Genomic DNA, 14,806 nt, shown 5'->3' with positions numbered 1-14,806 from the left:
GGGGGTGCTAGAGTGAGAAAATCATAATTTTGCAGCCATCACAGTGATTAGCCCAAGCAAGCATCCAGTGATGCTAAGGGAAAGACTTTAATGAGCAGGATATTTGTATAATCTTAGAGTTTCCCTATGGAAGGCTTATTACATGCCAGGGTAGAAAACAGTAACCATACAGTGATCAGAAAACACCTTGGAACAAAGTAACATGACCACCAAGGGGGGCAGATGGGCATTGTATGCCTCAGCTGCAATACCAGAACTAGGACACAGTGTCACTTATGTTGTAATCCTGCCAGGACTGTATAATCTAAATGTAATCACAAGACAAAACATACAAACCCCAAATGAGGAATATTCTATTAAAAAAGACAAACCAGAAGAGGCCTATGTTCTCCAAAAATATCAATGACATGGAAACAAAGGCCGAGGAACTGCTGTAGATTAAGAATACTAAAGAGGCAAAAAAAAAAAAAAAAAAAACAAAAAACTAAAGAGGCAACTAAATGCAGGATATGATCCTAGGCTGGATTCTGAACTGTAGGGAAAAAAAAATGCCAGGAAGGGCATTACTGGGTCACCTCATGGGAATAGAGTATGGAGAGTGGACTGTTAATACAGATTCACTGAGGTTGGTAATTAATTATACTATAGTTGTATATGAAAGTATCTTTTCTCTTAGAAGATGCACACTGAGAGGTGTCTGCAGGGAGAAGGTCGTAATTGTATACAACTTAGTTTCTTATGGCTCAAGAAAAAAAACATACATACATGAGAGAAATTGAGATAGTAAAGGGGACAATGGATTAATAGCTGAAATCAAGGCGAGGGACATATGCTGTTTTTTGTGCTGTCACTATAATTTGTTAATTCGAAATTAAAAATTAAAAAGGAAGCAGTGACTACTCGTCTCACACACACAGCACATGTGAGTGCCTATTTCTCACTCTCATCAACATGGTATATTATACAAGATTTCTAAGCTTTGCCAATAATGGGTACAAAATAGTATCTCAGTTTTAATCTGCATGTCTCTGAAGTTACACATCTTTTCTCATGTTTAAAGGTTCATTTTCTATAAACAATCTTTTGACTTTTTAACAACTTAAAAAAAATATTTCATCTATCTGCATTTTGGAAGGCAACTATACTCACCACTATACCACCAATGCCGGCTCTATCTGCATTTTGATGTTGTCATAAAGACTGTATCCCTCCAAAATTCATGTTAATTCCTAACACCCAATGTGATAGTATTTGGAGGTGGGGCTTTTGGGAGGTGATTGGGCTATGAGAGTACAGCCTTCATGAATGGAATCAGTACCCTTACAAAAGAGAAATAGAGAGCTCCTGTGCACCTTCTGCCATGTGAGGACACAGTGCAAAGATGGCCACCTATAAACCAGAAGGCAGACAGACACTGGAGCTGCTGGTGCCTTGATCCTGGACTTTTTAGCCTCTGGAAGTGTGAGAAATAAACTTCTGTTGTTTACAAGCCACTCCATCTATGGTATTCTGCTATAATAGCCCAACAGATTAAGGCAGATATAAAATGATGGTAAATTAATTTTCAAGGGTGTTAACCAATTATCCTAGCACTGTTTGCTAAATGAATCCTTTCTTTGCCCTGCGATTAGGACTTTTGATGTCTTTTTGGGTGTACTTTGAGAATGTAAGTATTTAATAACTTGTATATCTCTTCTCACTTATTAACTCGAACTAATCTTTTTAAAATTTTCACTCAAATGGGTAAGATTTTTCATGATACCCATAGGAATTAAAATTGGTAGCTAAAAAAACCAGTAAGTATGTAAAAAGCAGACAATATTTCATACACAACTCACAAGTCATGTGTTTAAATGTGAACAGTCATATTAGCTGTATTATTCTCACATTATTAATATAAATTTAGAAAAGCTACATGTACTATACACTGAACCACTGTAGGGGACTAATATATTTAGTTTGGATCAGTAACAGCATTAAAAAGAAAAGTAGGTTTCAACAAAAGGAGAACTGAGAGACTTGAGAGAAGAAGCTGTGTCTTCTCTTAGTGAATCCCCACAATACCCAGAACAAAATACTCTGCACATAATGGATACTCCATGAATGGTCCCAACAGAAAGAACATATACTGAGATCGAAGTTTTCTTACCACAGGATTACTTCAGCCAATACATCTGTAAACACCACAGCATCACTTTTAAAAACTGTTAACTATATATATTGATAAAAATATGTATCATATAATCATTTAGATATATCACAATAAAGTGGTCAATGAGCTTCAGGAATTCTCTTAATACAAAATCTTACCTCTTCAAAAACAGCAGCTTTATTTACTTTTTCTCTTGCAATATCACAGATTTTTAGGATTCCCAGAGCAAAAGCTTTCATGGCAGGATCTTCTATAAAGTCTGGATTATGAATGTAAAGGCACGTAAATACGGTCTGTGCCAAGGAATGGCCTTCTAACCATGTTATCTACAAGGAAAAGAATGTTTATGTTTAAGATGACACAGAGTCTGCAAAGTCTAAATTGACCCAGCAGCCAAAGTCTGGACTGCCGCAGACCAAAATAAATGTATTATTAATCATGGTATTTCAAAGATGATTAAAGGGAAGGTCAGAAGAGACAAAAGAATTACAATTCACTTTTACAGACTAAAATTTTTCAAAAATCATATACCATAAATAAGATTAGCTATCTAAGGAAAGCATTCTCACACAGAATTCAGTTTGCAATATATTTGGGCACTAATGAAATTAGAATGCTGCCTTACATACTATCCAAAAGCAATCGATTCCACAATGGAGTCAATAAAAATCTATAAAGTAGGGAATTCACAATTTTAGAACTAACCAGGTACTTAGCCACTCATCTAACTTTTCTTTTTCATCCTTATTACTACTGATCTAGTCAACAGTATCACATCCCAATCTAGAGTACTGCAAGAAACTGCACAAGTTTTCCTGCCTCCCACCTCTAATTTGATAACCCCCAACCAGAGGAACTTTCTGGGAGGTCACAGTTTTTAGATTAGCCAAGTGTATTTTAACTCTTACCAAACAGCAAAAACAAGTATCCATTATCCCTATCAATTCAGGCAAGGTGAGGTCTTTAATTTTAATGGTGCCATCCTAAAAAGGAGGAGAAATATGACATGAGTAAAAGTTTTTATAAATTTATGGTTTCTATGTTTAGTAGCAATTTTTGCCTTCCAAAAATCAAATATTTTAGAAAATAACAATTCTGTATCATCATCTGATAAAAACTAAGATACTGGGGCATCTGGGTGGCTCAATTGGTTAAACGTCAGCTTTCGGCTCAAGTCATAATCTTGGAGTCTTGGGATTGTACCCTGCATTGGGCTCCCTGCTCAGTAGGGAGGGGGTGCTTCTCCCTCTGCCCCTCATCCCACTCATGCTCCCTTTCTCTCTCAAGTTAATAAAATCTTAAAAAAAAAAAAAACTAAGATACCAACTCTGTATTCTTAAAATATATTTTAAATAGATATTCAATAAGAAAAATCAAAGCTTCTTAATTATAACAGAATAAAGGCCTATATAAAGCAGTCAAACCAACAAGTATTTAAAAACACAGTTCAAATTAGTTTTAAGCATTAATAAATATGAATCACTTCAATGGATCAAAACTACTTAAAAAGAGAAAAGTAAACATTTTTTAAAAAGATTTATTATTTTAAAGAGAGTGTGCATGCACATGCACTGAGTGAGGAAGGAGAAGCAGAGAGAGGGGGAGAGAGAGTGCCTCAAGCAGACTCCCCCTTGAGTGCAGAGACCAACCTGGGGCTCAATCTCATGACCCTGAGATAAGCTGACCCAAATGAGCCAGCCAGCAGGCTCAAGAAAAGTAAACATTTTTAAAAACCCTTCCCGCATTTAGATTAGGTTGTTCAGCAAATCCTTCTTCATTAAATATGCAAAATTAAACTCTGTGGCAATTATAAATGAATCTGTAAGTCAATCCTCACAGAATGAATTTCAAATTCAAAACCACAAGTATTTTGCCTAATATATTAATACATAAAATTTAATACCATAGCCAACTACCCTGGTACTTGAACATACACGGAAATCCTTTAAAAAATTAATAAACACACACGTTGAAATTTAGAACAAGCTTATAATGAAGACCTTGAACAATTTACAGATTTCAAAAGAGATCAATAACTAAAGGTTATAACTAATTTTTATTTATATATCTGAGATGTTCTTAAAATAATTATACTTTAATACACCAAGTTTGATCTTCATTGTTTTAACATATGAAATAACAAATGATAAAACACAAAAAGCACAACGGTAACTACCTTAATAGCTTGTTCAAAATTGAGAACTTTTCGATTAACTTGGTTTCCAATCATGCCAGCGTCCATCTTGGGATCCATCATTTCAATGGCAGACATGGCTTCAAAAAGACCAAACCTGCAAATAAAAAAATTAACCCCACAAATTGTTTTTGAACCAGTAAGTTTACCCAGACTCTCACAATGATATAAAAATTATTATAGTGCTTTAAATAACTACAGTATTCTACATATTTAGTCTTCCCAATTTGCCACCACTTGTTTCAATTAAATAATCTTCCTTTAACATAAAAATTGTTTCAAGTATTTGCCACTCAAATTATTTTACAGGTACTGTGGGGGAGAAAAGAAAACAAAAGATTTTCTTTGTGTTTCCTTCTCAAATGCTGCACATTGGAAATTTTGGAAAAAAGACCAACTGGTCTATAATGGATTTCACTTTGCCTTCTTTAAATAATTTTCTCTACTTAATATTCAGAAAGCTGTGTTGGGAAGAATCATCAAATATAACTTTAAGATTTCTTCATTTTCTTTATATCATGAATAACAGAAATATCTGGCACATTACTGTCTATAATGCCCAAAGTTCTGACAATTAACATAATGAAAAATAATCCAACAACCTACTTATCTTGTCTGATATTTACGGCTTGTTAGCCATAAAAGCAGATAGTTAGGATGCACTGTGGACTGGTTAAGAAGTATATCGTTAACTGAGATATGCCTCAAAAAAATGGGAAAGGAACAAAGAAAGCTTAAAAGAAAATCTGACAGGTGATCAAGCTACTGACTTCATATTTCACTCAGTCCAAGCTATTAGATTACCAGGAAAATAAAGATATGTACCTTGTTACATAAATCATTTCTCTCAGAAGAGCAGCACCAAGATACCACTACCAGCTTTAAATTAGAAGACATTCTTCCCTGCAATCTCTCAAATATCTTAATGCTTCAAGATAATCTGAAGATGAATGAATGTGATATTATTGAAGACAACTCTAGTCTATGCTAATCAAAACCCAAATGGTGGGATCCCTGGGTGGCGCAGCGGTTTGGCGCCTGCCTTTGGCCCAGGGCGTGATCCTGGAGACCAAGGATCGAATCCCATGTCGGGCTCCCGGGGCATGGAGCCTGCTTCTGCCTATGTCTCTGCCTCTCTCTCTCTCTCTCTCTGTGTGACTATCATAAATAAAAAAATTAAAAAATTAAAAAAAAAAAAATAAGTGCAGCAACAGTGGCTGCCTGCCTTTTAAAAAAAACAAACAAACAAAAAAAAAAACACCAAAACCCAAATGGTATTTTTCAAAGAGGTTGTCAAGCCAAAAGAGTAAATATGCAAAAATGAAGAGAATTTTTTCAACAAAAACAACAGAGATTCATCAAATATCAAAGACATGATAATTAAAAGCATTTTAGAATACAAAGATCAATAGCAAACTGCTTAAACTCACATTTCTGTAGAAATTATATATGATAAAGGTAGAATTTCAAAGTAGTGAAAAATAATGGGTTAATAAATACTATTGAAACAAGTGGCTAAACATCTGGAAAAAGTGAAATCTCTCACACAATTTCACAAAAAGTAAACTTGGAACAAGTTACAAGACAGCTAAGGGAGATAAGAATCACAAGAACATAACTTTAATAGATGGTCAGGGAGGCTGCTGGCAATGTGGTTCCCTGGGCTGAGCCTAAAACCTTGGGGAAATGAAGAAGGCTTGGTTAATCCAGCTATCTTCCTTCAAATCTTATTGCATAGTCAGGCCCACATTCCTGCATTAGCTTGTGATATGATTATATCTTTCCTAGAATTGCCTGCAACACCAAAATGATGCCCCAGAATGGTTCTTAATGTGGTCGTCCCTAGATCAGCAGCATCAGCTTCACCAGGAAACTTTTGAGAAATGCAATTTCTGTGGTCCCACATGCCAGCTCTAAAGAAGGAACTTGGGGGGAGGGGGTGGGGGGGAGCAACATGTGTTTCATCATGTGGGATGATCCGGATTCACACTAGAGTCTGAGAAGAACTACATTTCAGAGTCTACCCCCTGCTTTCTAAATGTCTAATCTTGGCCACTAATTTAACACTTTGTATTCCTAACCTTGAAACTGAGTCTGGCCATAGCAGTAGGAGAACTATCTATGGGAGTTAAACAACCAAGCACCTCTCTTTTTTCACCTTTCTGGGGAATTCTCAATCTCCTTTCATCCAGCCATTAAATCACTCATCTCTGGCCATCAACCAGCCTATCACAGATAACATACAGCCTGTACCTTTTCTTCAAGAAATTCCATGTCCTATATATAAACTCTCAAGGAAAGGACCACGAGTCACAGTTGCATTAAGTACAGCCATTTCATATCACAACTAGGATCAGCTGTCCCAAAATTACTCACTGAGGTTAAAAATATAATTATTTTATTTTTACAACTTTGAAATGTAATATTACCCAGGTCTCAAGGAATATACTGCACACAAAAAACAGGTGTAAATATTACACTACACTATTTCAAAAGACACAAATACTTACAGCTTATCATGAAGCAGTTCTCCCAACTTTAATTCTAAAAGAAAAAAAGAGAAAAATTCTTTGAAAAATTACATTATATTTAAATTTTAATTGTAAGGAAATAATCCAAAAGTTTAGCTCAAAAATGGACTAGATTACATTAAACTTCTTTTTCTAAGAAATTACTATATTATTTGTATGCAGTTACTAATATAACGCCTTCTACACAGTGAATATTTAAACCCTATAACTTGAACTTTTTAGAATTAGCCAGTGACCAACAGACCAAAATAATCCGATCAGAATTACCAATCTCATTTTAAAGTACCACTAGTAAAATTTCCCCATATATACTTTTTCATAAAACTACTAAAGTTTCTTAAATTGCTTTTAAACCACTTGGTGTCATAATCTAGCCTCTCGTGTCCCAGTAACAGTGCCAAAGCGACTTTTTAAAATTTCATTTTACTCAATCTGGAGGGGCAAGATGGCGGAAGAGTAGGGTCCCCAAATCACCTACCCCACCAAATTACCTAGATAACCTTCAAATCATGCTGAAAATCTACGAATTCGGCCTGAGATTTAAAGAGAGAACAGCTGGGAAAAAAAAAAAAAAAGAGAGAGAACAGCTGGAATGCTACAGTGAGAAGAGTTCCCTGTTCTATCAAGGTAGGAAGACTGGGGGGGAGGGGGGAATTAAAGAAACAAAAGGCATCCAAGGGGGAGGGGCCCCGCGAGGAGCCTAGCCCCGGGGCCCCCTGGACAGGAAAGCTCCATCCCAGAGAAGCAAGAGCATCACCAATCTTCTCAGGTGGAAAAGCATTCCCAGGGAGTTAGAGCAGGACCCCAGGAAGGTCGGGGATGCCCTCAGGCTCCCTGGGAAACTAACACAGCAACTGCGCCCAGGGGAGAGTGCGCCAAGCTCACTAAAGGGTTGCAACACGCACGGCTGGACCCGGGAGCAGCTCGGAGGGGCTCGGGCAGAGGAAGAGGCTCCGTGCGGAGGGGGCTGCGCGGCCGGGAGCGCGAATCCAACAGGGCGCTGGCCCGGGGGCACTGGGGGCCCGGACACAGCCCAGGATCTGGCCTCCCCCCGGGACAGACAGAGGCCGGGAGGGCACAGGACAGCAAGGACGCTCCTGCCCCGAGCTGAGCAGATCAGCGGCCCGGCCCTGGAGCCTCCAGGCCCTGCAGACAGACAGCTCCCTAGTTCCTGCGGGAGCTGAATCCAGGGCTCCAGAGCTGGCCCCGCCACTGGGGTTGTTCCTCCTGGGGCCTCACGGGGTAAACAACCCCCCCACCCCCGAGCCCTGCACCAGGCAGGTGGCAGAGCAGCTCCCCCAAGTGCTAACACCTGAAAATCAGCACAGCAGGCCCCTCCCCCAGAAGACCAACTAGACGGACAAGTTCCAGGGGAAGTCAAGGGACTTAAAGTATACAGAATCAGAAGATACTCCCCCGTGGGAGTTTTTTTTTTTTTTTTTTTTTTGCTTTTTGATTTCTGTTTGCTTCCCCCACCCTTTTCTTTCTTTTTCTCTTTTTCCTCTCTTTTTTTCTTCCTTTTTTCTTTTTTCTTTTTCTCTTTTCTTTCCTTCTTTCTCTCCTTTTTCTCCTTTTCCCAATACAACTTGTTTTTGGCCACTCTGCACTGAGCAAAATGACTAGAAGGAAAACCTCACTTCAAAAGAAAGAATCAGAAATAGTCCTCTCTCCCACAGAGTTACAAAATCTGGAATACAATTCAATGTCAGAAAGCCAATGCAGAAGCACTATTATACAGCTACTGGTGGCTCTAGAAAAAAAGCATAAAGGACTCAAGAGACTTCATGACTGCAGAATTTAGATCTAACCAGGCAGAAATTAAAAATCAATTGAATGAGATGCAATCCAAACTAGAAGTCCTGACGACGAGGGTTAACGAGCTGGAAGAACCAGGGAGTGACATAGAAGACAAATTGATGGCAAAGAGGGAAACTGAGGAAAAAAGAGACAAACAATTAAAAGACCATGAAGATAGATTAAGGGAAATAAACGACAGCCTGAGGAAGAAAAACCTACGTTTAATTGGGGTTCCCGAGGGCGCCAAAAGGGACAGAGAGCCAGAATATGTATTTGAACAAATCCTAGCTGAAAACTTTCCTAATCTGGGAAGGGAAACAGGCATTCAGATCCAGGAGACAGAGAGATTCCCCCCCTAAAATCAATAAAAAACTGTTCCACACCTCGACATTTAATAGTGAAGCTTGCTAATTCCAAAGATAAAGAGAAGATCCTTAAAGCAGCAAGAGACAAGAAATCCCTGACTTTTATGGGGAGGAGTATTAGGGTAACAGCAGACCTCTCCACAGAGACCTGGCAGGCCAGAAAGGGCTGGCAGGATATATTCAGGGTCCTAAATGAGAAGAACATGCAACCAAGAATACTTTATCCAGCAAGGCTCTCATTCAAAAGGGAAGGAGAGATAAAGAGCTTCCAAGACAGGCAGGAAGTGAAAGAATATGTGACCTCCACACCAGCTCTGCAAGAAATTTTAAGGGGGACTCTTAAAATTCCCCTTTAAGAAGAAGTCCAGTGGAACAATCCACAAAAACAAAGACTGAACAGATATCATGATGACACTAAACTCATAACTTTCAATAGTAACTCTGAACATGGGCGGGCTTAATGACCCGATCAAAAGGCGCAGGGTTTCAGACTGGATAAAAGAGCAGGACCCATCTTTTTTTTTTTTTTAAAGGAATCTTCTTTTTTTTTTTTTTTTAATTTTTTTTTTTTTTTATTTATTTATGATAGTCACAGAGAGAGAGAGAGAGGCAGAGACACAGGCAGAGGGAGAAGCAGGCTCCATGCACCGGGAGCCCGACGTGGGATTCGATCCCGAGTCTCCAGGATTGCGCCCTGGGCCAAAGGCAGGCGCCAAACCGCTGCGCCACCCAGGGATCCCGAGCAGGACCCATCTATTTGCTGTCTACAAGAGACTCATTTTAGAGAGAAGGACACCTACAGCCTGAAAATAAAAGGTTGGAGAACCATTTACCATTCAAATGGTCCTCAAAAGAAAGCAGGGGTAGCCATTCTTATATCAGATAAACTAAAATGTACCCCGAAGACTGTAGTGAGAGATGAAGAGGGACACTATATCATACGTAAAGGATCTATCCAACAAGAGGACTTAACAATCCTCAATATATATGCCCCGAAAGTGGGAGCTGCCAAATATATCAATCAATTAATAACCAAAGTGAAGAAATACTTAGGTAATAATACACTTATACTTGGTGACTTCAATCTAGCTCTTTCTACCCTCAGTAGGTCTTCTAAGCACAACATCTCCAAAGAAACGAGAGCTTTAAATGATACACTGGACCAGATGGATTTCACAGATATCTACAGAACTTTACATCCAAACTCAACTGAATACACATTCTTCTCAAGTGCACATGGAGCTTTCTCCAGAAGAGACCACATACTGGGTCACAAATCGGGTCTGAACCGATACCAAAAGATTGGGATCGTCCCCTGCATATTCTCAGACCATAATGCCTTGAAATTAGAACTAAATCTCAACAAGAAGTTTGGAAGGACCTCAAACACGTGGAGGTTAAGGACCATCCTGCTAAAAGATGAAAGGGTCAACCAAGAAATTAAGGAAGACTTAAAAAGATTCATGGAAACTAATGAGAATGAAGATACAACAGTTCAAAATCTTTGGGATGCAGCAAAAGCAGTCCTAAGGGGGGAATACATCGCAATACAAGCATCCATTCAAAAACTGGAAAGAACTCAAATACAAAAGCTAACCTTACACATAAAGGAGCTAGAGAAAAAACAGCAAATAGATCCTACACCCAGCAGAAGAAGAGAGTTAATTAAGATTCAAGCAGAACTGAACAAAATCGAGACCAGAAGAACTGTGGAACAGATCAACAGAACCAGGAGTTGGTTCTTTGAAAGAATTAATAAGATAGATAAACCATTAGCCAGCCTTATTAAAAAGAAGAGAGAGAAGACTCAAATTAACAAAATCATGAATGAGAAAGGAGAGATCACTACCAACACCAAGGAACTACAAACGATTTTAAAAACATATTATGAACAGCTATATGCCAATAAATTAGGCAATCTAGAAGAAATGGAATCATTCCTGGAAAGCCACAAACTACCAAAACTGGAACAGGAAGAAATAGAAAACCTGAACAGGCCAATAACCAGGGAGGAAATTGAAGCAGTCATCAAAAACCTCCCAAGACACAAGAGTCCAGGGCCAGATGGCTTCCCAGGGGAATTCTATCAAACGTTTAAAGAAGAAACCATACCTATTCTACTAAAGCTGTTTGGAAAGATAGAAAGAGATGGAGTACTTCCAAATTCGTTCTATGAGGCCAGCATCACCTTAATTCCAAAACCAAAGACCCCACCAGAAAGGAGAATTACAGACCAATATCCCTGATGAACATGGATGCAAAAATTCTCAACAAGATACTAGCCAATAGGATCCAACAGTACATTAAGAAAATTATTCACCATGACCAAGTGGGATTCATCCCCGGGACACAAGGCTGGTTCAACACTTGTAAAACAATCAATGTGGTTCATCATATCAGCAAGAGAAAAACCAAGAACCATATGATCCCCTCATTAGATGCAGAGAAAGCATTTGACAAAATACAGCATCCATTCCTGATCAAAACTCTTCAGAGTGTAGGGATAGAGGGAACATTCCTCAACATCTTAAAAGCCATCTACGAAAAGTCCACAGCAAACATCATTCTCAATGGGGAAACACTGGGAGCCTTTCCCCTAAGATCAGGAACAAGACAGGGATGTCCACTCTCACCAATGCTATTCAACATAGTACTGGATGTCCTAGTCTCAGCAACCAGACAACAAAAAGACATTAAAGGCATTCAAATTGGCAAAGAAGAAGTCAAACTCTCCCTCTTCACAAATGACATGATATTCTACATAGAAAACCCAAAAGCCTCCACCCCAAGATTGCTAGAACTCATACAGGAATTTAAGAGTGTGGCAGTATACAAATGCCAGAAATCAGTGGCATTTCTATACACTAACAATGAGACGGAAGAAAGAGAAATTAAGGAGTCAATCCCATTTACAATTACACCCAAAAGCCTAAGATACCTAGGAATAAACCGAACCAAAGAGGTAAAGGAACTATACCCTAAAAACTATAGAACACTTCTGAAAGAAATTGAGGAAGACACAAAGAGATGGAAAAATATTCCATGCTCATGGATTGGCAGAATTAATATTGTGAAAATGTCAATGTTACCCAGGGCAATTTACACGTTTAATGCAATCCCTATCAAAATACCATGGACTTTCTTCAGAGAGTTAGAACAAATTGTTTTAAGATTTGTGTGGAATCAGAAAAGACCCCAAATAGCCAGGGGAATTTTAAAAAAGAAAACCATAGCTGGGGCATCACAATGCCAGATTTCAGGTTGTACTACAAAGCTGTGGTCATCAAGACAGTGTGGTACTGGCACAAAAACAGACATATAGATCAATGGAACAGAATAGAGACCCAGAAGTGGACCCTGAACTTTATGGTCAACTAATATTCGATAAAGGAGGAAAGACTATCCATTGGAAGAAAGATAGTCTCTTCAATAAATGGTGCTGGGAAAATTGGACATCCACATGCAGAAGAATGAAACTAGACCACTCTCTTGCACCACACACAAAGATAAACTCAAAATGTGTGAAAGATCTAAATGTGAGACAAGATTCCATCAAAATCCTAGAGGAGAACATAGGCCACACCCTTTTTGAACGTGGCCACAGTAACTTCTTGCAAGATACATCCATGAAGGCAAAAGAAACAAAAGCAAAAATGAACTATTGGGACTTCATCAAGATAAGAAGCTTTTGCACAGCAAAGGATACAGTCAACAAAACTCAAAGACAACCTACAGAATGGGAGAAGATATCTGCAAATGAGGTATTAGATAAAGGGGCTAGTTTCCAAGATCTATAAAGAACTTATTAAACTCAACACCAAAGAAACAAACAATCCAATCATGAAATGGGCAAAAGACATGAAAAGAAATCTCACAGAGGAAGACATAGACATGGCCAACAAGCACATGAGAAGATGCTCCGCATCACTGGCCATCAGGGAAATACAAATCAAAACCACAATGAGATACCACCTCACACCAGTGAGAATGGGGAAAATTAACAAGGCAGGAAACCACAAATGTTGGGAAAGGATGTGGAGAAAGGGGAACCCTCTTACACTGTTGGTGGGAATGTGAAATGGTGCAGCCACTCTGGAGAACTGTGTGGAGGTTCCTCAAAGAGTTAAAAATAGACCTGCCCTACCAGCCAGCAATTGCACTGCTGGGGATTTACCCCAAAGATACAGATGCAATGAAACGCCGGAACACCTGCACCCCAATGTTTCTAGCAGCAGTGTCCACAATAGCCAAACTGTGGAAGGAGCCTTGGTGTCCATCGAAAGATGAATGGATAAAGAAGATGTGGTTTATGTATACAATGGAATATGACTCAGCCATTAGAAACGACAAATACCCACCATTTGCTTCAATGTGGACGGAACTGGAGGGTATCATGCTGAGTGAAGTAAGTCAATCGGAGATGGACAAACATATGTTCTCATTCATTTGGGGAATATAAATACTAGTGAAAGGGAATATAAGGGAAGGGAGAAGAAGTGTGTGGGAAATATCGGAAAGGGAGACAGAACATAAAGACTCCCAACTCTTGGAAACGAACTAGGGGTGGTGGAAGGGGGAGAGGGCCGAGGGTGAGGGTGAATGGGTGACGGGCACTGAGGGGGGCACTTGACGGGATGAGCACTGGGTGTTATTCTGTATGTTGGCAAATTGAACACCAATGAAAAATAAATTTATTATAAAAAACTAAATAAAATTTCATTTTATTTCGAGGTAGAAAAAACACTTGAGTAAACAGCTAATCAAAAAACAGTATTCATCCCCTATGAAATAGGTCTCAACCTTGACTGCATACTGGTATCAACTCCAGAGTTTGTGGCAATCTCAACATTCATCGGTACCCTAAAACAATTAAATTCTAGGGGTGGGGCCTCTGCAGTGGTTTTAAAGCAATACAGGCAACTTCAATGTGCAGAAAGGTGAGAACCACTACCATAACATTTTAAGTAGCTTAAAAACTAATGGACAAATCTTACAGAAGGTGCAAAGCACTAGTTTTCAGCAGTTCTCAAAGATGGTTTGGGAACCGAGGTGTCTGTGATATTAAAATTACTTTCATAGTAATATTGGGGCACCTGGGTGGCTTAGTTTGTTAAGCACCCAACTCTTGATTTCAGTTCAGGTCATGACCTCAGGGTTTTAAGACTGAGCCCCGTGTCGGGCTCCAATCTGCGTTTGGACCCTGCTTAAGATTCTTTCTCTCTTCCCTCTGCCCCTCCACCCCTGCTTGCTCCTTCATGCACTTGTATGCTGTCCCTAATAAATAAATAAAATTTAGAAATTTTTTTTCACAGAATAAAACATTGTCTGTTTCACTGTGTTGACCATTGTAATGAAGATGTAAAAACAATGGCATAAAGAGGAAAAATAAAAAGTGGAGGCTACACTGCTCTAGTTTTAGTACAAATTAAGAGTGTCCACAAGCTAGTGTATTCTTTACTTCCATGCACTTGCAGTTAAAAAAGACAATTTTTTTTTTTTTTTAAATTTTACCTAAGGAATCCTTGATAAAGCAGTAAAATCATTAACCTCAGGGCCAGGACCAGAGTGCAGCAAGTGAAGCACCTCCCATGCAAAATTTAAGGAGGCACTTGCCTTCACAGGTAGCAAATCCTTAAATGTTGCACTCGAGGTGCCTCAACTGCTTCATCCTAATGCTGACCCTGATATTTCTGATTATATCTCAATCTCTGAGCACATCTCTTAAATATTCTATTTGACAAAATGGGAAGTATAAACAAACACTTCT

The 14,806-nt window shown here is 38.9% G+C and overlaps 1 protein-coding gene across 6 annotated transcripts in view; it reads right to left on the bottom strand.

Moving 5' to 3' along the window:
* Positions 1 to 14,806, bottom strand: part of NAA35 (N-alpha-acetyltransferase 35, NatC auxiliary subunit) — a 105,645-nt gene that overhangs the window by 79,430 nt on the left and 11,409 nt on the right. For all 6 annotated transcript variants that reach the window (XM_025984161.2, XM_072763325.1, XM_025984160.2 and 3 more), the window contains exons 3-6: positions 6,857 to 6,890; positions 4,329 to 4,443; positions 3,061 to 3,135; positions 2,311 to 2,478 (exon numbers count right to left, since the gene is read on the bottom strand). In XM_025984161.2, the coding sequence (XP_025839946.1) occupies positions 2,311 to 2,478; positions 3,061 to 3,135; positions 4,329 to 4,443; positions 6,857 to 6,890 (392 nt within the window). The remainder of the gene's footprint in view (positions 1 to 2,310; positions 2,479 to 3,060; positions 3,136 to 4,328; positions 4,444 to 6,856; positions 6,891 to 14,806) is intronic.

Source organism: Vulpes vulpes, chromosome 1 (assembly GCF_048418805.1).
Source record: "Vulpes vulpes isolate BD-2025 chromosome 1, VulVul3, whole genome shotgun sequence".
NCBI lineage: Eukaryota > Metazoa > Chordata > Mammalia > Carnivora > Canidae > Vulpes > Vulpes vulpes.
The sequence above is the reverse complement of the archived record's forward strand: the minus strand, read 5'-3'. Positions and strand labels throughout refer to the sequence as shown.